Consider the following 23,814-nt stretch of genomic DNA (forward strand, 5'->3'; position numbering starts at 1 on the left):
AAGCCTGAAGGGTGTGGGGGGGGTGTTTGTATGTTGCATGTGGCATGTTGGGGGGGTTGGGGGGGTTGTGTCATGTCAGAGCATGTTGTGGGTGCAATATCACGGGGGTCTATGCAAGGTCATGCGTGTTGCGTGTTGTGTCGTGTCAGAGCATGTTGTGGGTGTAATGTGATGGGGGTACATGCAAAGTCATGTGTGTTGCGTGTTGCATCATGTTGGAACATGTTGTGGGTGTCATTTAGGGGGTGGTTGTGCCAAGCTGTGTGTTGCACACACGTGTGCTGCGTGTTGTGTGTTGCACACACGTGTGCTGCATGTTGTGTGTTGCATGTTGCGTGTTTGGGCTCATTTTCATGCATAAATCCACTTTTTTAGGGTTAAAAAGTTCCATCTAGGGAAAAAAGTCCCAGTTTGGAGGATGTTTTTCCTGGAATATCTGGATTTTCCCCCTCAAATGAGTCATTTGGGGCTTTTGGCACAAAACCCCCATAAATTTGAGCACGAAAAAGGGGGAAAATCGGAAACTTAAGCAAAAAAAAGGGAGGAAATCACTGATTTGAGCATAAAAAAGAGGAAAAATCCCAAATTTGTTGTAAATTTGTGCACAAAGAAGGGTGAAATCTCAAATTTGAGCCCAAAGAAGGGGAGAAACCAGAAATTTGAGCGCAGAAAAGGGAAAAATCTTAAATTTGTTGTGAATTTGTGCACAAAGAAGGAGAAATTTGTCAATTTGTTGTAAACTTGAGCAAAAAGAAGGGGCAAAATCCCAAATTTGAGCACAAAAGAGGCCACCATGAGGTCCCAACTGGAGTTTTATTGTCCTAATGGAGGTTGATGCATCCCATTGGGCCATCTTCATCCTACACATGGTGGGGACACCGTTGGGTTCCTCTGGCCCAATGGGTTTGATGTATCTGTGGGAAGAAACCAAGAACTCAAGAGGACAGAAGTCCTCCAGGGAAACCTCAATTGTCTCTTTTTCCCAGGTTTTCACCCCAAAACCTACCTTACAACCAGCAGTTGCTGTTGGAGACCTTGGGCACCTCAGTGGGGACCCCCGTCACCTTGAAGTCATCCACTTGGAAGACCCATCGCCCTGGGACATTGACATTGGAGGTCTTGGTGATGTTGATGATGGCTTCAGTTTGGGAGCCAGGGATGTTGTAGAAGTTGGTGTCATCTCCACTGTTGAAGCCAGCCTGGAAAAGGAGCCAAAGTGGAGGATTCAGAAGGTTAATCTCACCTATGGCAGGGGACAACCTCCTATTGCTGGTGGTGGTGGCCCAAAACACGTTATGGGGCTCCTTCAATCTTCATTGGAGCTGGTGTTGTCCCCCTAAAATCTCATGGACCAACCTTGTCTTCTGCAACTATGGGTCAAAGATGGGCTGAACCTGGTGTTGGCTGATCCCTGGTTGACCTTCTCCCCCATTCCCAACTCCACCCCATTTCCTTCTCCTTTCCCAACATACATGGGCTGGAGTCCCACCAAACCCTGTTTCAGGGTCACCATCGCTTGCTGCCCCTGTAGTCCATTGGATATCCCAGTAGTTGAGGATGATGAAGGACATCTTGCTGTCAGTCGTCAGGGTGGCTTGGAAGGTATTGCCCTGCAGAAAGGAAGGGGGAGATGGACACCAGAAGTGGTGGGATGAGGAGATGTGGATGGGGTTTAGCTCTGAGGGATGTTAAGGAAGTTCTCTTGGTGAGGAATGGTCCATCCAAGCTGGTTCTTTTGGTGTCTACCAGCAGATGGGTACTTTCGGGGTTCTACTACAGCTTCTTTCACATGGGTATGAGGTCAACACATGGTCATGGGCCAACCATGGGTCATGGGCCAACACATGCGTCTCATCTGCCCTTCAAGTCATACCCATGGACCTTACCTTATTGGTGGTAGAGCCATAGTAGGCCACGTGGTCCCAGGTGGCCACCAAAGCCCATGTAGCCGTGTAGGGGATGGTGGGGAAGTATTGGTTGATGTCCTTGGTGATGAGGGCCAGCAGTGCTGGGTCAGTGGTCTGGCGGTAGAAGACATCTCCTCCAAGCACGTTGTCCACATCTGCCCAGTATGGGGCCACGAAGGAGCGTCCATCAGCCAGTGGGAAGGGGTCTGGGGTGTATTGGTTGACCCGGGTATCAAAGGATATCACACCGTTGTTGTTGACCTGGAGAAGGCATCAGGTCAACCCCAACGTGATGGCCACCTCCATTGGAGCCCCATCAACACCTTGGCTATGGTAGCACGGAGATGGGATCCAGATGTGGTCTTACCATTGACATCTGCATCTCCATGACCATGCTTGAGGGCACCAGTGCGCCACCAAAACAAGAGGTGGGGTGGGATGTGACACCCTAAGTGTGGCCATGGACCTCCTATATGGGTGAAGGTCTTCTCCGAAGACCCACCAACCATAGGAGGACACTTGGATACACCAGAAATGGGACCAGATGGGGGGAAAAGGGACAAAACGGAGCAGAAGAAAAGGTGGGAATGGGAAAATGGAAGGTCCTCATGGAAGTGGTGGGATGTTGATGCACATACATAGAGGGTTTGGTGCTCCTGGCCATAGAAGGTGAAGGGCACGGCAAGGGTGACCTTCTTTGATGTCCCATCATCCAGTTTGGGGTTCTTATGGTCTTGTTGATCCAAGCCATAGGGGTAGAGCAGAGATGCTGGAGGAACACAGAGGTTGAGTTATTGATGGACATCCCAACCCCATCCCATTGACTTTGGAGTGGAACCCACCAGGTTGGTCTTAAATGGGGCCTGAGCTCCGCTTAGGGTTGACCAAGTAGGTCAAAGTGGGTCCAAATGGGGTTGACTTCTCATAGAGGGCCAAAGGTTGGGGTGAAACTGGGATAGACACAGATTTGAGGGCAAAGAGGGCAAGAGGAGGACCTCCAACATCCGTATTCCCATATGGAAGCTCCTTTCCCATCCTACTTCCCAAAGTGAAGCAGAAACAAGCCCATTTTGGGTGGAAAACCCCATTTTGGATGGTGTGAAGACCCACCTTTGTCTTCTGCTGGTTGGACGTTTACCACAGCTCCTGGAGAAGAAGACATGGAGGTGAAAGAGATGCAACCATCACCCAGGATGTGAGCATCCTCAGGAGATGCCTCCTTCTAACCTACCTAAGAGCAGGAGCAGGACATGGAACGAAGACTTCATCCCGACACCTCCAAAATGAGAGGCTTCTCCAATGGATGGGATGAGGAGAAGCAGCTTCTGACTGGAAGAAGGAAGAGTTGGATGGGATCTAAGGAAGTTCTTCACCACGAGGGTGGTGGGACATTGGAATGGGTTGACTGGAGAACGTTTGGAAGGGTTCAAGGCCAGGTTGGACACAGGGGCTTGGAGCAACCTGCTCTAGTGGAAGGTGTCCATGTCCCTTGGTTGGAACTGGATGAGCTTCAAGGTCCTTCTAACCCGAACCCATTCCATGATGCCATGAAATATCCCATTTCCCAAGGGAATTTCCACCCTTCCCTCATCCCCTTTTGCCCCCTGATGGTTCTGCCATTGGGTACATGAGGTCCCACCATTGGGAATCACCCCCCTGGAGTAAATCTGGGATCAACTGCAGGGATTGGGGTGAAATAATCCCCATTCGGGATGATACAGAAAGAAACTCAGGCAGGATGGAGGATTCCCGATGGGAATGGGGGGATCGGAGGAGCATCCGTGGGTGGTCATTGCAGGACAAGCTCTAGATCTTCCCTTGTAGCAAATCAAGGGCTTTTTTGGGCTCATTTCAGCCCAATTCCTGCTATTTGAAGCCATAGGAAGAAGGAGAAACTGCTCCAACACTTGGAATTCCAAGGGAGAAGATGGAAATCAAATGTCCTACCTGGATCTCCTCGCTGCGGCTTGATATCCCAAAGGAAAGAAGAGAAGGAAAGAAGAGCTCACCCAGCAAGAAATGAGTTTGAGGTCACATCCTGTCCCTTCTTTTGACTTGAAGATCTCCTGGAGCCATCCCACCATGAGGAAAACCCTTCCCACCAGGAGGAAACCCATCCCACCATGAGGAAAACCCATCCCACCATGAAGAAAACCCATCCCACCAGGAGGAAACCCATCCCACCAGGAGGAAAACCCATCCCACCAGGAGGAAAACCCATCCCACCAGGATCAAAACCCATAATCACAATGGAATCTGCCAACTTTCTGTCCATCAAGAGTTCAAGACCCCATCTAAGGTCTCCAGAAGGTCATGGGAGACATCTGGCTCCTCCAGCTGATTAATGAGCTCTTAGATAAGGTCTTGGCATGGACACACCAGCTGGGCCTTGATGTTCTCCAGGCTTCCCAGAAGGAAGTTCCTCATTAATCAACCCTGTTCCATCACCACCATCTCTTGGAGGCCACAAACAGGGGGGTAGAACGTGCTCCAAGTGCAATGTCTGGAGGAGCTGGATGAGGTTTGGGGGGTCTTGGTGGTGGGGACCTTGGAATGGTGGTGGGAGGCAGATGGGGACATGGGGCATGGGGTCCTGCACCCATCACAATGTCCCTATGGAGGTCCAAAACGACCACGACGTCCTTCTGTAGGTCCTACACCCACCACAATGTCCTTATGGGGGTCCTGTACCCACCACACTGTCCCCCTATGGATCCCATCACACATCACAGCATTCCCTATGGATCCTGCAGCCATTTCAATGTTCCCTATGGATCCCATCACCCATCACAACATCCTCAGCATCCTTCCCACCAAGAAAACATTGGAGCTGAAGGAATCCAGCTCCACATTTCCCATGGCCTCTGGCGCCATCATGTGCACCATTAACTCCAATTCTCTGGAATTCCAGGGTCAGTTTCGCAATCCAACCTCTTTTGGCCTCCGAAGCTCCAACCCCACCTCCTGTTCATGAGATCTGGCCAAATCCAGCCCTTTTTGGAGCCAATTCCTTCTCCTATCAGAGGTCCCTGTGAGAGCTCCATGAGATAAGCCTCATTTGGCCATAAAAAGGGAAGTTCTGGGATCAAGCTGGCAGTTTTCCTTCATCCAGCCTCATGTATCCATGTTCTTTGAGAGAGCAAAGAGACGCTGAAGCAGAAAGAAGACTGAAGGTAAGTGCTGTGGGTCCATTGGGGCATGATGGGTTGTTCCATCTAAGCCAAAGGTGTCAGAGATACCTTCACCCACCAAGAAGAAGCCCTGAATGGGTTAAATTCCCAAGAAAACCACGTAAAAAGGGGGTTTCCTCCATCCCAAGCCCAGATTGAGATGTTTTTGATGGAACCCCATCAGATGTTGAGTGATGGAGGGCAACCAGCAGCTCTAAGATCATCCGGAAGGTGGGAATGGCCAAATCCCTGCCATTTAGCCTCATTCTGACCCAATTTTGGGTGGTTTTAGGGGTGGATTTCATTTCTGGGTGGGTTTGTGGACGGTTACAAGGAGGGTTTGATGGCACCATGGCTTGGAGGTGGCATCAAGAAGGGGTTTGGGTTGGATGTGGTGGCAAAGGGACAACTCGGGGATCATTGGGTTGAGAAGAACTCAACCCCAAGTGACTTCCAAGAGGGTTCCATAGGTAGAAAAGGGTCTTTGGGGACAATTTGGGGCCAAAAGGAGATGCTGAAGACACTTAGGTCATCTCCAGGTTCCTCTTTGTCCCTTAATGGCTCTTTTTACCCCCCATTTTCCTTGTTTTGGGCATTCTTCCAGTGATGGAGATGGGCATCTGGTGGCTTCCATTGGCTCTTTGCTGTGGTGAGCATCAACCCAACCCCATTCCCATCCCCAACCCCCCTATTTCCTGTGGTTTAAGCTTATTTTACTCCCTTCTGCTTCGTGTTTCTGCAGCAAGTCTTTATTCCCTTTGTTTTCCAGAGATTTCCCCTTATTCCCCATTTCCCACTTTCCCACTTTATTAACCCTTCACCTTTTCACCAAAAATCTCTTTGCCTGTTGTTTTTCACCAAAAACCCCCTTTTTTCACCCCAAATCCCTTATTCCCTGCTTTTACCTCCAGCCAAACGTCATTATTCCCAATTTTTACCCAAAACACCCTCATTCTCTCATTATCTCAAACACATAAAACCCCCTTTAAAAAACATACAAATAGCTCTAAAACCCCACAAAACACACAAAAAAGCCCCTAAACCCCACAAAACACACAAAAACCTCCCTAAACCTCCCACAAAACACATAAAACCCCCTAAAAGACCCCAAAACACACAACTCCCCCCACAAAACACAATAAAAAGCACTGAAACTCCCAGAAAACACACAAAACCCCTTGAAAACCCACAAAATACACCAAAAACCCCTAACCCCCCCCCTGAAACACTCAAAAAAGCCCTAAAACCCCATAAACCACATAAAATCGCCCCCAAACCAGCCAAAACACACAAAATAATCCCCAAACACACAAAATACCCCTAAACCCCCCCAAAATAGACCAGAATACTCTTAAAATGCCACAAAATAACCCTAAAACCCCACAAACCACAACAAAACCCCCTAAACCCACCCAAAACCCACCCAAACACCCCTCCCATTGCAATTTCTGCAGCAAAAAACCCTTTCATCCCCCATTTTGGATGTGTCCCGATATTCCAACCCTGTTTCCACCAGGAAAACCCACCATCCGTTCCCATTTTCCCCAATTCCCATTTCCCCCAATCCCCATTTCCACCAATTCCCATTTCCCCCCATCCCCCTTTCCCCCACTTTCCCTTTTCCCCTCTTTTTTCCCATTTCCCCCAATCCCCATTTCCCCCAATTCCCTTTTCCACCAATTCCCTTTTCCACCAATTCCCTTTTCCCCCAATTCCCAGTTCCCCCAATCCCCATTTCCACCAATTCCCTTTTCCACCAATTTCCCATTTCCCCCAATTCCCATTTCCCCCAATCCCCATTTCCACCAATTCCCTTTTCCACTTATTTCCCATTCCACCAATTTCCCCTTTTCCCTAATTTCCCATTTCTCCCCCAAGCTCCGTTTCCTTAGAACTTCCCATGCCTTTCCCCAACCAACCCCCCCGTTTTCCACTCCAACCATCCTACATGACCCTTTTCCTTCCCAAATACCCTCATTCCCATTGGGAATTCCCACCCCAAATCCAACATTCAGCCTCACTCCTTGCTCTGGCTGAACCTTGGAGCAGAACCTTCCAGCCCAACTTCCAGCCATCAAAAATAGACCCCAAATTCCCACTTTTCCCATGTTCTTCTCCAGCTCTTCCCACCTCGGCTTTTCCCGGCACGGAATTCCTCACGGCCTTCATGCAGAACGATGAGGAAGGCACCTACCTCCATGCCCAGCTCCTCCTCACAGCCTACTCCATGTCCACCACGGTGAAGGTGACCGCACGCCAAGGTGCCTTCACCAACACCATCACCCTTGGGAATGGTGACACGGTTCCTCTCCGCCTTCCTGGGAACATGGAGCTGGTGGGCAACCAGCTTTCAGATAAAGCCGTCTTGATCCAGGCCAACAAGGACATCTCGGTGGTGGCCATTAGCTCCAAGACCTACCCACCATGGTTCTACCTATGGAGATCCTGGGTCAGAGGTATTATGTGGTGACGCCAGAAAGCAGCAGGAGAGATGGGCTGAAGGAGCTGGTGGTGGTGGCCGGGAGGACCTCGACCAGCGTTGCCATCAAAGCCAAGGGTAGGTTCTACTACAGAGGGAGGAATTATTCCCCTGGGACCATCCTTCACATCTTCTTGAGTTCCTACCACAGCTTCCAGCTCCAAAGCCACTACGATCTCTCTGGCACCGAGGTCATATCGGACAACCCTGTGGTGGTCCTCAGTGGCCATAGCTGTGTGAAGATCCACACGGGATGCGACCATGTAGTTGAGCAGCTTCTGCCTGTTGATAGATGGGGAAAGGTCTATGTCATCCCTCCCAACCCGCTGCAGAAGGACATGGACTTGGCCTATGTGGTGGCAGCGGAGAGGACCTCCATCAGCTACAACAGGGGTGACTCGGTTGCCACTGAGGTCATGGTGGCCGGGCAGGTCCGTAAGTTCCGGGTGGGCAGAAGTTCTCCTCTTCATCTCAATGCTTCAGCTGGGGTTCAGGTGGTTTTCTTATTCACCGGGTCCAAGAAAGGCATCATCAAGCAAGACCCCTTCATGGCCAACATCCAACCCATGTCCACCTACTGCAAGTCCTACCAGGTCATCAGCATTGCCGGCTATGAGAACCACATTGTCCTCACAGCCCTCAACGTGGACACCAGCTCCATAACACTCAACCAGAAGATGGAGAGGACCATATCCTGGCAACCCATTCCCGGCACAGACTTCTCCTGGGCCACCATCACCATGACCAAGCCAGGGGAGATCCAGAGTGTGGAGCACCCAAGGACACCTTTTGGGCTCCTGGACTTTGGCTTCCAGAACTATGTTGGTTATGGCTTCAGTGGTCTTTGTGCCACCCGTAAGTATGGTCAACACCATGGTTGTGTGTTGCCAATGGGCAGGTCTTCTCCATGGTGGTCATCCATGGGTTTCTTCCCTCTTCTTCTCCATGGTGGGTTTCTTCCCTCTTTCTCTTCTTCTCCATGGTGGCCATCCACGGCTTTCTCCCCTCTTTCTCTGCAGGTTCTCGTCCTCTTTTGTGCCAAGACTTGGCCTGCAAGGAGAGGTGCGAGATGATGGATGGACAACCCAAATGTGTCAAAGAGATCTTCTCAACCTGCTGGGCCACCGGTGATGCTCACTATAGGACCTTTGACGGGCAAACTTTTGACTTCATGGGCACCTGCACCTACATCTTGGCCAAGACCTGTGACCCAGACCCAACCCTGCCCATCTTCAGCATTGAGGCCAAAAACGAGCATCGGGGCAACCTGAAGGTCTCCTATGTCGGTTCCGTGACCATCCGTGTCTATGGTGTGACCATTGTGGTGGTCAGGTCGGAGAACGGGATGGTGAGGGTATGTCAATCCAAAGCAACATGGGAACAATGTGTCTGAAGGGTCTTCTCCAACCTCAATGAGCTTCTGCATGGTCACCTCCGAAGCTCAAACCCTTCCATTTCACCCCATTTTGGATGTCATTTTGGGTCCTTCATGGGGTTTCCTTCCTCTTCCAGGTCAACAACCACCGGTCCCACCTCCCCATCACCCTCGCCCATGGGAAGCTCCACCTGCAAACAAAGGGCAAGTCCATGCTGCTTCAAACGGCCTTCAGACTGAAGGTCCTCTATGACTGGGACGACCATGTGGTGGTGAAGCTCCCCAGTGCCCTCGCTGGCAAAGTGTGTGGCTTATGTGGCAACGCCAATGGTGACCCTCAAGATGATGCCCTCAAACCTGATGGCAACATGGCCCAGGACATGGTGGAGCTGGGAACGAGCTGGAAGGTGACCAGTGAGACCCATCGTTGTCGGGACAACTGTGGTGGAGACTGTGACCGTTGTCAATGGGACATAGTGGCCAGCTACAAGGAGGAGACGTCGTGTGGGATGTTGACCCAACGTATGGGGCCCTTCAGGAGGTGCCACGCCACCATCAACCCCAATGTCTACTTGGACAACTGTATCTATGACCTGTGTGTCAGTGATGGGCTCCATACCATGCTGTGCCAAGCTCTCGAAGCCTATGCAGATAGCTGCCAAGAGGAAGGGGTCACCATTGAGGACTGGAGGACATCGGCGCAGTGTCGTGAGTAGCTCCTGGTGGGCCCAAAGGTCCTCCCCTTGGTGGGCACGTTCCTTATGGAATCAAGGAGTGGTGGGATGGGAATGAGAAGGAGAAGGGGAGAAAGGGAAATGAGGCCAATGGGGGTGTTGGTGTCACCAGAGAGGTCTTGGTCTTCCAAGTGAGGTGGGACAGGTTGTGTGGGAAGAGGGGCATGGAAAAGAAGTGGGTCCAGAATGACCATGGAGTCCATGGAGACTCCAGAAAGTCCATGTAGAAAGTCCTATCCAACCGTGACCACGGTGTCCCATCCCACCACAACCACAGTATCCCATCCTACCGTAACCATGCACAACCATAATGTCCCATCTCACTATGACCATGGTGTCCCATCCCACCGTGACCATCATGTCCCTTCCCACCACAACCATGGCATTCCATCCCACCATGAGCATCCCATCCCACCTTGCCCATGGCATCCGTCCCACCACAAGCATCGCATCCCTTCCAACCTCAACCACAGTGTCCCATCCCACCATAACCATGCATGACCACAGTGTCCCATCCCACTATACAGATGCTGTCCCATCCCACCGTCCTCACCTTGTCCCATCCCATCCACAGCTCTTCCCTGCCCCAAGAACAGCAACTACACCATGTGCGGCACCTCCTGCCCCACCACCTGCAACCCTGCTGCGATGCCACCTGCCTGCGACCCCATGGCCTGTGTGGAGACCTGCCAGTGCCAGGAGGGCTTCGTGTTGGACCTCAACGAGTGCATCCCCCAAGACCAATGTGGTTGCGTCTTTGAGGGCCTCCTCCATGGTCCCCACGAGGTCTTTTGGGGTGACACCAGCTGCACCAAGCGCTGTAGGTGTGACATGGAGCTCCAAAGGCCCATATGTCAATGGTCCAGCTGCAGTGATGGAGAAGAATGCCGGGTGGAAGAGGGCATCCAAGACTGTTACCCCAAGAGCTATGGGACCTGCTCTGCTGTTGGTGCCACCCATTATGAGACCTTCGATGGTGGGAGCTTCGTCTTCCAAGGTTCCTGCATCTACCAGTTCACTGGATTGTGTGAGAAGAGCCAAGAGCTGGTGGACTTCCAAGTGTTGGTGCAGAATGGCCATGAGGAGGAAGCTTTGTCCTCCATTGCTCTTGTGATGGTCAAAGTCTATGGCAAGACCATTGTGGTCAAGCAGGACTATCCTGGCAAAGTCATGGTGGGTTTAGTAGATGTTTCTTCATGTTCTTCTGCTCCTCAGCCCATTTCTTCTCTTCCATCCATTGGGCAACACTGAAGGTTCTCCTTCAACCACACTGAGATTCAGAGCTTCCACCCTTGAGTTTGGTGACCCCACATTGACCAAGATGAGGTTTAATGGCCTCTATCTATGGATCTCCACCAGAAGCAGGAGATCCATGTGTGACGGTGGGCACCATTCACCTCAGAGCTGGTGGGCACATGGTTATGGGTTCATCCTGGTCTCCATCTAGATGGTTTGGGTGGGTCAGTTAGAGTCAAGGGGGTGCAGAATTGAGTCTTGGACACCAAATGATGGCTTCTTCTTGCCTTTTGCCCCCAGATCAATGACCGCTTGGTCAACCTCCCGTACCACCACCGAGACAAGAAGATCTCCGTCTCCAGAGGTGGCCAAGAAGCCGTGGTGGAGACTGACTTTGGCCTCATGGTCACCTATGACTGGCAAAGCCAAGTCACGGTCTCAGTGCCCAGCACTTACTCCAACACCTTGTGTGGCCTCTGTGGGAACTACGATGGGAACATGGATGATGAGATGACGACAATGGTGAAGAGCAACAGTGCGACCTCCAACCTGGACGCCTATGGAGACAAGTGGAAGGTGATGGACATCCCAGGTTGCATGGAGCTATCAAAGGTGGAATGTCCCCAGAGGGGACAGCAACAGCAAGAAGACGACTCCAAGATGGGTTGTGGGCTCCTCCAACAAGTAGATGGACCTTTTGGAGCTTGCCATGCTCATGTAGATGCCACCAAGTACTTCCAAAGCTGTGTCCATGATTCCTGCCTCTTCCCACATCGGGAGGAGGTGGCATGTCCCATCATTGCCCGCTATGCTGCTGCCTGCCAAGCTGCTGGTGTCACCATTGGGATGTGGAGGACCGAGGACTTCTGCAGTAAGTTGGGATCATCGGTTGGGTTTGGGCTTCATGAAGGGTCAGGAACATCCAAGGGAAGCCCAAAACCATGTGCAGATGAAGCAGAGAGGTGGGAATCCCACCCAACATCTAGGTTGGTCCCATCATCTCTGGTCCAATGTCCAAGAACCCTTCTTAGATAGTTGCCATCATCTCTGGTCATAGACAATGACCAGGAACCCATCATCTTTGGTCATGGACAATGGCCAAGAACCCTTCTTAGCTTGGTCCCATCATCTCTGTTCCAATGACCAGGAACCCTTCTTAGGCTGGTTCCACCATCTTTATGGACACCTCAACCTTCATGATGTCCATAAGGAGGTAGAGATGAGGTGTAACTAGGGTTAAACCCATCTACATGTGGTGGACACCACCATCAAGCAGAGCTTTGTCCCCAAGTGTAGAAAAACTGGAGGATCTGGGGTGGGATTTCCTTGCTCCTCACAGATCTCCATGTCCAATGGCAGATATCTCCTGTCCTCCAAGAAGCCACTATGAGCTCTGCTCCCAACCCTGCTCCCAGACCTGCAGCACCATCCACACATCCAGAAGATGCTCCATGAAGGACCAATGCCGGGAAGGTTGTGTGTGCGACCAAGGCTTTGTGCTCAGTGGTGACGAGTGTGTCCCCATGTCCCAGTGTGGTTGTCACCATCAGGACTTCTACTACAAGGCGAATGAGACCTTCTACCCCTCCATGCAGGAGAAGTGTCACTGCCAACCTGGTGGCAATGTGGACTGCCAGAAGACCTCTTGTCCTGGTGACAGTGAAGGGGAAGTCATCGATGGGGTCTTCCAATGTCCATCTACTGCACCAGGGACCTGTGTGGCCACTGGTGACCGCAACTATATGTCCTTTGATGGGGTGGCTTTCAACATCTCAGGTACCTGCTCCTATGTCCTCACGGAGACCTGCTCTGGTGACAACCTCAACCCCTTTGTGGTGAAGATCCAGAAGGATGCTCGGCAGAAGAAGAAGGTCTCCAGCATCCAAACGTTGACCGTTGAGGTCCATGGGCTCACGCTGACCTTGATGCAAGGCAGGAGGAGTGTCATGGTAAGGTGGTACTTGGAGGTCCACTGTGGTGGACCTAAGGTTGTAGTGGTGAAGTCTGTGGGTTCGTGTTGGCTTTGGAATGAAGTTGGATGGACACAGCTTCATCCATGGTGGTCCACCATCAATGTCTATGGGCTTTATGTTGACTTTGGCATGAGGTTGGAGGGACACAGCTCCATGATGGTGGTCCACCATCATCATCTATGGGTTCATACTGACCTTGGCATGAGGTTGGATGGACAAGCTCCATGATGGTGGTCCACCATCAACATCTATGGGCTCACATTGACCTTGCCATGAAGTTAGAGGGACACAGCCCCATCCATAGCCACATTTTGGGGTCCACCTTAGGGACATGAGAGCCCAAACTTCTGTTTCCATGATGGGAGAAGGCCTCACCCCTATGTCCAAGATAAAGCCATGTTTTACTTTCCAGCTTCCATAAAGCCATTAGAAGGTTGGTTGGAAGGTTCTTCTCCGAGTGGTTCCTGCTCCTACCTCCATAACCTTCTCCTTGCAGCCTCCTTGAAGCTCATTGGTGGGCTTTATATCTTCCTGTCCTAGGTGGACTCTGTATCCCACCACCTCCCGGCCATCCTAAGCCATGGTCAGGTTGAGGTCCACCAACACGGGATGGGCATCCTGCTTCAGACTGACTTTGGCCTCCTCATCCGCTATGACCTCCTCCACCACGTCATGGTCACGGTCCCACCAAGCTACCAAGGCCACCTCTGTGGGCTCTGTGGCAACTACAATGGCCAACGAGACGATGAGCTTCTCCTCCCTGATGGCCACCAAGCTCCCAATACGATGGTCTTTGGCTCTGCTTGGAAGACCCTTGATGCACCTTGTGTTGACCATTGCCCCGAGGACCATTGTCCCATCTGCACGGAGGAGAAGATGATGGTCCTCCAGAAACCCAACTATTGTGGCCTCCTCATGGTCCCAAAGGGACCTTTTGCCTCCTGCCACCACCTCATTGACCCGGGCCTGTATCTCCAAGCATGTCTCCATGATGTTTGCCTTGCTGAAGGGGACACCAGTGTCCTCTGTAGGAGCATCCAGAGCTACTCCATTGCTTGCCAAGATGCTGGGGTCACCATTGAGGCTTGGAGAAGACCATCTTTGTGCCGTAAGTGGTGCAGTCGTGGTTCTCCATGGCCAAGAAGTCACATTTCATTGGGGTCCATTGAAACCTTTACAACTGGTATCTAAGAGGGGTTGGAGATGGAGGTCCATGGTGACCACCTTTGAGGCATTGGGTGGTGCAAATGGTAGGGCTTCACAACTGATATCTAAGGGAGGTTGGAGATGGAGGTCCATGGTGACCACAATGATGGTGCTTGTTGGTGCTCAGGTTGTCTTCTCCTTGCCCCCAGCACCTCATGGCTTCTGTTCCCATCAACATTTAGACCCTTCCACCACCTTAAGGTCCACCCTTGAGGTTGCCACCACTCTTGCACCCCCACATTGGGTCAACCTCATGGCTTCCATTGCAGCCCTCAAGTGCCCGGCCAACAGCAGCTACTCCCTTTGCACCAACCTCTGCACCAAGAGCTGCTCAGGGCTTGGAGATGCCTCCAGATGTCCTCAAAGCTGCATGGAAGGGTGTCAGTGTGACCAAGGGTATGTCTTTGATGGCCATGGCTGCGTCCCTGAGGGCCACTGTGGATGCTTTGTGGATGGCAAGTACTACAAGGTAGGAACCTTCTCACTCTGGTGGCCTTTGGGGGGTTCTTCATCAGTTTCTTCCCATTTACATTGCAGGCAATGGTCCCAAAGCTCCTTGTAGATGAAATATCTCAGTAGCTTCCTCCTTCATGGTTTCACATGAAGAAATGCAATGGGTTGGGTTGGGATGGACTTTGAAGACCATCCGGTTCCAACCAAGGGACATGGACACCTTCCACTAGACAACGTTGCTCCAAGCCCTGTCAAACCTGGTCATTCCAACCTTCTCATCCCTTTGGCTCCTCTCCCCCTCCAGCCCCATGAGATGATCCTGAAGGAGACCTGCCAACAGCGTTGTACGTGTGTCCCTGGCCAAGGCTTGACCTGTAGCAACCACAGTTGCACTGAGGATGAGACCTGTGAGATCAAGGATGGGATCATGGGGTGCATCAACCAAAGTAAGGAACAATGGGGACTTCTGGGGGGGGTTGGAGATGGAGAAGGTCCATTTGATGGTCTGGATGGTCTAGTTTGAAGGGCAAGGTTGAGGAGCAAAGCTTAAAGCAAGAGAGATGGTGGCCACTGATCTCCAGGAGCAATGGGAGATGGTGGACACTCTCTCCAGGAGCAATGGGAGATGGAGGCCACCAATGTCCATCTCCCATGGTTTCTCCTATGGTTTCTTCTCCTTCCAGACCCTTGCAAAGCCCTTCGGTGCCGACCCAAAGAGAGATGCAAGTTGAAGGATGGTCAAGCCAAATGTGTCCCATCCATGGTTGCAACCTGCTGGGCTTGGGGAGATCCCCGTTACCACACCTTTGATGGGCTGGACTTTGACTTCCAAGGGACCTGCACCTACACCATGGTGGAATCCTGTGGGAATGACACCTCCTTGGTGCCCTTCAAGGTGGAGAGCAAGAATAACGTCCATGGTGGGGTCAAATCCATCTCCTACGTCAGCTTGGTCAACATCAAGGTCTATGGTCAACGTATCTCCATCCACCAGAAGGAAATGGGCAAAGTCAGGGTGAGTTGACCCAAAACTGGGGGGAGATGGGTCTTTTCCACCTCCTTTTCCATCCATCTCTTTCTTCATCCATGTCGTCCAGGAGCTTGGTCACTATCGAGGTCTATGGTCAACGTATCTCCATCCACCAGAAGGAAATGGGCAAAGTCAGGGTGATTGGGGTTAAAATGGAAGGAAAATGGGACTTTTCCACCTCCTTTTCCATCCATCTCTTCTCCATCATGGTCCAAACCTCTACCTGCTCCATCAAGACCACCACTGGTCCAATCAACTCGACATTTGAAGTGGTGGGAGATACCATGGAGCAACCTGAGGTTGTTTCCTACCCCAAACCCACCCAAGGTGGTTGAACGTTCTCATGGGCGGTTGACACGTTGCCATGGGGTGGTTGAACATGGTCAATGAGTGGTTGAACGTTGTCAATGAGTGGTTGCACCTTCTCATGGGTGGCTTCACATTGCCATGGGCTGGTTGCACACCCCAACCCCCTTCCTCCCTCCCTGTAGCTGGACGGTGTGGTGACCCTTCTGCCGGTCAGCCTGGAGGACAGCAAGCTCAAGATCTTCCAGAGTGGCCTCAGCGCCGTGTTGGAGACTGACTTTGGCCTGAGGGTAACGTATGACTGGAACTGGCGTCTCCTCATCGACCTCCCCAGTAGCTTCTACAGACACACTTGTGGCCTCTGTGGCAACTTCAACCTCAAGGCAGAAGATGACGTCCCCCAGAGCGGCACCAACCTCACCTCCATGGTGGCCTGGGCTGAAGCTTGGAAGGTCCTTGATGACCATGAAGATGACCCATTCTGTTGGCATTACTGCGAAGGAACCTGCCCGGTGTGTGAAGAGGAGAAGAAGGAGCTTTACGGTGGCAACCAGTATTGTGGCCTCATCAAGAAGAGCTTCCAAGGGCCCTTCAAAGCTTGTCATGATGTGGTCCCACCACAGGACTTCTACCGCAACTGCCTCTATGATGTGTGTATGGGTGATGGGGCCAAGCAGATCTTCTGCCCTGTGTTGGAGGCCTATGCGTCCATCTGCAAGAAGAATGGGGCCACCGTGCACGACTGGAGGACACCATCAGGTTGCCGTAAGTGGTGGTCATGGTTCTCCATGGATCTCCATGGCCAAGAAGTCACATGTCATTGGGGTCCATTGAAACCTTTACAACTGGTATCTAAGGGAGGTTGGAGACGGAGGTCCATGGGGACCACCTTTGAGGCATTGGGTGGTGCAAATGGTAGGGCTTCACAACTGGTATCTAAGGGAGGTTGGAGACGGAGGTCCATGGTAACCATGGTTCAGGTGGTGACGTGGGCCTGGGACCCAAGGTCAAGCATAGGGTGATGGTGGCTTAAGGGGATGTCTACTTCTGGTTGGGTTTCATGGGTTAATGGCCAACCCCAATGTGTTAGAACCATGGAATGGGTTGAAAGGGACCTTCAAGCTCATCTATTTCCAACCATGGGTTGGACCTTGAAGACCACCTAGTTCCAATCAAGGGACATAGACACCTTCCACTAGACAACGTTGCTTCAAGCCCTGTCCAACCTGGCCTTAGGATGGAGCATCCCAACTTTCTCCATTCAACCCATTCCAATGTCCCACCACCTTCATGGTGGAGAACTTTTCCCTTAGATCCCATCCAACTCTACCCTCTTCCAAATGGAAGCTGTTTCTCCTCATCCCATCCCTCCAGCCCTTGTCCAAAGCCCATGTCCATGTTTCTGGTGGCCCCTTTAGGTCCTAGAAGGTGCTCCAAGGTCTCTATGGACCTTTCTCCAGGTTGGAGAACCCCAGCTCTCTCTATCTCCATAGCAGAGTTGATCCAGCCCTTGGAGCATCTCCATGGCTTCCTTTGGCCTTCCTCCAACAGCTCCATTGACCTTCTTATGTTGGGGACACCAGAGGTGGACCTAGTTCTCCAAGTGGGGTCTGCCCAGAGGTGGACAATCCCCTCCATGACCTGCTGCTGACACGGTTTTGGACTTGATGACCTTAAAGGTCTTTTCCAACCTGGCTGACTCCATGATCCCATGATTCTGGTGATGGAACCCAGGACATGGTTGGTTCCTCGGTCAACATTGAGGTTCTCCTCCACCAACACCACCAAGTCCTTCTTTCCACCCATTCTCCACCCAACCCTTCTAGAGGTTGCCCAACACAACTGGAGGACCTTCAACGTGATGGATCTTCATTGTCCTCTGTCTTCTCTATTCCCAGCCTTACCCTGCCCTGAAAACAGCCACTATGAAGCTTGTGGCACCTCCTGCCCGGCCACATGCACTGACCAAGATGCTCCCACCACATGCACCCAACCTTGCGTGGAGACCTGCGCTTGCAACCAGGGCTATGTCCTCAGCGGGGGCCAATGCGTGGCCTTGGCCAGTTGTGGTTGCACCCATGAAGGACGTTACCACCTTCCTGGTGAGGAGTTCTGGGCCGATGAGACCTGCAGCTCTCGGTGTCGCTGTGACCCAACGTTGGCCATGGTGGTGTGCAAGGAGATGGCTTGTAAGCCAAGCGAGACCTGCTCAGTGGTCAAGGGCGTGAGGAGATGCGTGGCCAAGAGTAGGTCCATCTGCGTGGCCACCGGTGACCCCCATTACACCACCTTTGATGGGCACCGCTATGACTTCATGGGGACCTGCACCTACCAGTTGGTTGCCCTCTGCTCTGATGACCCAACCTTGGTCCCCTTCATGGTCACCGTTGAGAACAACAACAGGGGCAACCGTGTGGTCTCCTTCACCAAGGAGGTCACCTTGGAGGTCTACAACATGAGCCTCAGCCTCAGCCAGGAGCACCCCAAGAAGCTCAAGGTAGGCTTGTGTGGTCATTGGGAGGCATCTGGGTGGGCTTCAAGGTCCTTGCGTGGGGTTTAGATGGGTTTCAAGGTCCTCGTATGGGGTTTAGATGGGTTTCAAGGTCCTTGTATGGGTTTTAGATGGGTTCCAAGGTCTTTCCATGGTGTTTAGGTGGGTTATGAGGTCCTTCCATGGTATTTAGATGGGTTTCAAGGTCCTTGCATGGTGTTTAGATGGGCTCCAAGGTCCTTCCATGGTGTTTAGATGGGTTTCAAGGTCCTTGCATGGTGTTTAGATGGGCTCCAAGGTCCTTCCATGGTGTTTAGATGGGTTTCAAGGTCCTTGCATGGTGTTTAGATGGGTTCCAAGCTCCCTCTATGGTGTTTAGGTGGCTTGCAAGGTCCTTGCATGGTGTTTAGACAGGCTCCAAGGCCCTTCTGTGGGTTTCAACCTCATTACATGACGTCTGTATGGACCTCAATGGCATCCCAACCCGGTTGCATGGCCTCCTGGTAGCTTTCCAAGTCATTCCATTGCCCCATCCACCCATGCTACCCTTCCAGGTCAACGGCATCGTGGTGGACCTCCCCTTCAACCATGATGAGAAGCTCCATGTCTACCTCAGCGGCGTCCATGGCTTCATCAAGACCAACTTTGATGTCACCATCACCTTCGATTGGCACAGCTACGCCAGGGTCTTCCTCCCCATCACCTACTCAAGGGCCGTGTGTGGCCTCTGTGGCAACGCCAATGGTGACCCTCAAGACGACTTGGCTTTGCCCAATGGCCAGTTGGCCACTGATGAGACCCACTTTGGGGCCTCTTGGGAGGTGGCCCATGGCCCTGGTTGCCAACCTGGTAGCGCTGAAGCTTCTCGAGGTTGCACCAAGGAGGAGAAACGGGTCTATCGTGGTGACAAACACTGTGGCCTCCTGGTGAAGAAGACAGGACCTCTGGCCCCATGCCACAGTGCCATTGACCCAGCGCCATACTTGGATGACTGCCTCTTTGACACCTGCATCTATGAAGGCCACCAAGAAGCTGTTTGTAGCTCCATCAGCGCCTACGTGACCGCGTGTCAGAGTCAAGGTGTCCGGGTCAGACCATGGCGCACGGCAGCCTTCTGCAGTGAGTGGAGGGGTCTTCTGGGGCTTGCATGCACAAGGTGGGGTGGTGGGCCCATGGACAAGGTCGTGGTGGGTCCACATAGAAAGACCTGGTTCCACCAAGGGTTGGGTTCTCCATGCACCAAGACCTGGTTCCACCAAGGGTTGGGTTCTCCATACACCAAGACCTGGTTCCACCAAGGGTGGGGTTCTCCATACACCAAGACCTGGTTCCACCAAGGGTTGGGTTCTCCATGCACCAAGACCTGGTTCCACCAAGGGTTGGGTTCTCCATACACCAAGACCTGGTTCCACCAAGGGTTGGGTTCTCCATGCATTATGTCTTCTGCTGTTCCATGGCCACCTTTAACCCTTCATCCTCAAAGCTTTTGGACCTCCTCAACCACGACCCCTCTTCATTTCCCCCTTCCAGGTCCCACCTGCCCCCCAAACCAACACTACGAGCTCTGTGGTCCACCTTGCCCACCCACATGCCGTGGCCAAGCTGAAGCAGAAGACTGTGAAGAACTTTCATCGTGCACTGAAGGTTGCTTCTGTGACAATGGCTTCTTCTTGAGCGGTGACCACTGCGTCCCCTTGTCCCAGTGTGGCTGCTGGCACCACGGTCACTACTACAAGCAAGGAGAGGACTTCATGGCATGTCCACGTTGTAGCCAACGTTGCAAGTGCCAAGGAGGTGGCGTGGTGGAGTGTTGGCCAGAAGCTTGTGGGGTGGACAAGGTCTGTGAGGTCCGAGATGGGGTCTTGGGCTGCTACCCCCGTGCTTGTGGGCGCTGCGAGGTGTTTGGTGGCACCTACAGCACCTTCGATGGCCGCCACTTGGACCTGGGTGGCAGCTGCACCCACACGCTGGTGGAGGTGGACGTGGTGGAGCCTCAGGAGGCGCTGGTGGCCTTCAAGGTGGAGGTGGACAAGGAAGGAGAAGACATCCGGAGGGTGATGGTCACCACGCACGGAGTCACTGTGGGCATGGCCAGGGGGAGACAGTGGGAGGTGATGGTGAGTGGGGGACCTGGGGATGGTGGACATCTGCTTTGGGGGTGGAAATGGCTTTTGTGGTGGATATCAGGCTGTGAAGACCCCACTTTGGGGACCAAAACCCACTTTTGGGGTGCTCAGAAGGTCTTGAAGACCTTGTTTTGGGGTCCAAACCCCAGTTTGGGGTGGACATCAGGCTGTAGAAGCCACACTTTGGGCTTCAAACCCCACTTCGTGGTGCCCAGAAGGTCCTTCAGACCCCACTTTGCTGTCCAAAACCTCACTTCTGGTGTCCACCATCCCCTTTCTCACCCCTCTTCTTGGTGTCCCCCCGCAGGTAGACGGCCACCAGCACCTCCTGCCGTTGGTCCTGGCTGGTGGGACCATAACAGTGACCCAAGAGGGCACCCACCGGGTGCTATTGACCCAAGGAGGCCCCAAAGTCCTCTTTGATGGTGTCTCCTACGTCCTTGTCACCCTGCCCAGCTCCTACCACCAGCGAACCCGTGGCCTCTGTGGTGACTTCAATGGTGACCTCAGTGATGATAAACCCCAAGAGGACACCAACTCAACCACTTGCACCCATGGGTTCCTCCCCACGACCTGTCCCATGGACACCCCAGGGCTATGTGGGGTGCTGGAGGAGGCATCAGGACCCTTCTCTGGGTGCCACGGGGTGGTGGAACCCCATAAGTACATGGTTGGGTGCATGCAGGAGCAATGCAAGGAGCCGGGGGGCAAAGCCCTGTGTAGGAGCTTCCAGGTCTATGCTGCTGCTTGTCAAGCTGCTGGTGGAGACCTCAAGGATTGGAGGGACGCAGCCAACTGCCGTGAGTCCACAGAGGGTCACTGGGGGGTTGGATGGACCAGGGTTGAGGTTCTTCAAAGAGGAACCTGGTTTGATGGACCAGGGTTGATGTTCTCCATCAAGGGCTGAGGTTTGATGGAGCAGGGTTGAGGTTCTTCAAGGAGGAACCTGGCTTTGTGGCCCACAGTTGAGGTCCTCCATGAAGGTATGAGGTTGGATGGACCACGGTTGAGGTCCTCCATGGGTGTAGGAGGTCACAAGAAGGAACCTCCTTGGACAAGCAGAACATAACCAGGTTCTTCTCCCCTCCAGCCCTCTCCTGCCCACCCCACAGCCACTACTCCCTCTGCACCCATAGCTGTGACCTCACCTGCGCCACCATCTCCATGACCCCACCATGCACCAGCAGATGCTTCGAGGGCTGCGAGTGCGACCAGGGCTTCCTCTTCAGTGGTGGCGAATGTGTCCCCATGGACTCCTGTGGGTGTCTTCACCATGGGCGCTACTTTGAGGTGGGTTCCTTGAAGGTGTCATGGGTGCTTCAAGGGGTTTCCATGTCTTCTGCAGGTCCATAAGACCCATTTCTTGACGTTCTTCAGCATTTCAAGGGGATTCCTCAACGTTTCTTGACCCTCTGGTCCTTTCCAATGGGGAAACTCAAGGTTTCCTGATGTTCTTCAGCGTTTCAAGGACGTTCCTCAACGTTTCTTGACGTTCTCCACCTTTCCAATGGGAAACCTCCTCATTTCTTGCCCTTCTACCCCTTTCCAATGGGAAAACTCAACTTTTCTTGATGTTCTCCACCTTTCCAAGGGGGTTCCTCAATGTTTCTTGACCTTCCTCCCCTTTCTAATGGGAAACCTCCTCATTTCTTGCCCTTCTGCCCCATCCCAACTGGAACTCCAGCCATAGACGCCCTATTGCTGCTTCTCCCACGCCACAGATCGCTGAGACCATCATGTCCCCCGACTGCACCGAGACCTGCACATGCCGTGGTCCTGGTGGCCTCCAATGTCGACCTTCTGCTTGTCCCATTGGCCATGCCTGTGGCCTCATAGATGGAGCCCGGGCTTGTGTGGAGCAACCAGGACACTGCACCTTGGCCCCAGCCACCCGCTTTGTCTCCTTCGATGGGGCCACCGGCACCACCATGGCCAATGGTGTCTATGTGGTGGCCACCTTGTGTGACCCTCAACGCTCTCCATGGTTCCGGCTCTTGGCTGAGGTTGGAGAGGACCAAGATCGACCATCAGTGGTGGCCCTTCATCTCTTCAGCCCTCGGGCCTTCATCACTGTCAGGAGGGAGAAGAAGGTCTGGGTAGGTTGTCCCCATCGTGCTACCACCCGAAAAGGTCCTTTATTGTCACCTAAATCCATGGGTTTCCACCATTATATCCCAAGGTCCATCAGTGTCACGTATGGGAAGCACTGGCATGGTCCCTCCTCCATCCCACCCTCACCATGAGATGTCCATGCACCTCCTCAGCCCTTTCCATTGACCAAAATGGTCCTTTTTTAAGCCATTTCACCTATAAGAAGCACCCATGGGTGCCCTCCTTCACCCCAGCCCCATGGAAGGACCTCATGGTGCTTCCCACCATGTCTCCATCCCTAAAACGAAGGGATTTCACCCGAATTTGGGGCGGTGGTGGATAAACGACCCATTTCTTGGCTGTTTCACCCCATGGCAGGGAGCCACCTTCTCCTTCTTGGTGTCTTCTCCAGGTCAATGGGGTCCCAGCCACCATCCCTATGGAGGTCTATGGGACATTGAACATCACTGAGACCCGTGGAACCATCTGGATCACCCAAACCCCCTCACTGGACATTGGGTTCAACCCATCTGGGGAGGTGACAGTGATGGTGGCCCAAGACCTAAGTGAGAAGCTCTGTGGGCTCTGTGGCAACTACGATGGGAACGTGGCCAACGACCTCCAAGGACCTGATGGGACATTGGTTGGGGACGTGGCGGCAATGGCCAAGGCATGGAGAGCCCCAGACTTCACCCACGTGAGTGTCCCTGGGCTTGGATTGGGGGATCTTGGTCCTCTTTGGGGTCCCACCTTGGGCTCGGTTGAGGTTCCTCATGGGACTTGGTGTCACCACCATGGAGAAACGTCCATTGGTTGGTCCCATCACTTTGTATTGACCAAAAGGGGTCTTTTCCCCACTGATTGGGGGCATGGACATGGTTGTTCTTTGTCCCACCATCATCGAGGAGGGCAGAAGAGGGGGGAGGAGGCCAGAAAGAGGGGAAAGAGACCCAGAAGAGAGCAAAATGGACCAAAAAGAGGGGAAAGAGACCCAAAAAGAGGGGAAAAGAGGGAAAAGGGGCCAAAAAGAGGAGAAACAGCCCCCAAAATAAGGGGGAGAGGCCAAAATAGGGGAAGAGAGCCCCAAAAGAGGGGGAAGAGACCCAAAAATAGGGAAAAGAGGCCAAAAATAGGGAGAAGAGCCCAAAAGGAGGGGGAAAGGGGGCAAAAAGAGGGAAAAAGAGACCAAAAAGAGGGAAAAGGGGCCAAAAAGGGGGGAAATAGCCCCAAAAATAAG

The 23,814-nt window shown here is 52.7% G+C and overlaps 2 protein-coding genes across 2 annotated transcripts; one reads left to right on the top strand and one right to left on the bottom strand.

Annotated features, from left to right (window-relative positions):
• Nucleotides 1-864: 864 nt before the first annotated feature.
• Nucleotides 865-3,175, bottom strand: LOC104409669 (alpha-tectorin-like; the record flags this gene model as incomplete). Its single annotated transcript, XM_010019603.1, has 7 exons — nt 3,139-3,175; nt 3,018-3,053; nt 2,546-2,676; nt 1,887-2,168; nt 1,473-1,610; nt 1,012-1,199; nt 865-914 (listed from the first exon to the last, which is right to left on the bottom strand). Coding segments are annotated over exons 1-7 (862 nt in total), but the record flags the coding sequence as incomplete, so codon positions are not given.
• A 1,607-nt stretch (nt 3,176-4,782) lies between these two features.
• On the top strand, nt 4,783-23,274 carry FCGBP (Fc fragment of IgG binding protein; the record flags this gene model as incomplete). Its single annotated transcript, XM_010019604.1, has 20 exons — nt 4,783-4,819; nt 7,198-7,543; nt 7,708-8,411; nt 8,576-8,910; nt 9,069-9,639; nt 10,240-10,838; nt 11,202-11,772; nt 12,261-12,850; nt 13,415-13,982; nt 14,350-14,549; nt 14,838-14,979; nt 15,217-15,548; nt 16,055-16,634; nt 17,768-18,366; nt 18,915-19,479; nt 19,891-20,477; nt 20,794-21,286; nt 21,577-21,776; nt 22,208-22,582; nt 22,990-23,274. Coding segments are annotated over exons 1-20 (8,679 nt in total), but the record flags the coding sequence as incomplete, so codon positions are not given.
• Between the last annotated feature and the right edge of the window lie 540 nt (nt 23,275-23,814).

The sequence above is a fragment of the Nestor notabilis genome, unplaced genomic scaffold (assembly GCF_000696875.1).
Source record: "Nestor notabilis isolate BGI_N333 unplaced genomic scaffold, ASM69687v1 scaffold17588, whole genome shotgun sequence".
Lineage (NCBI taxonomy): Eukaryota > Metazoa > Chordata > Aves > Psittaciformes > Psittacidae > Nestor > Nestor notabilis.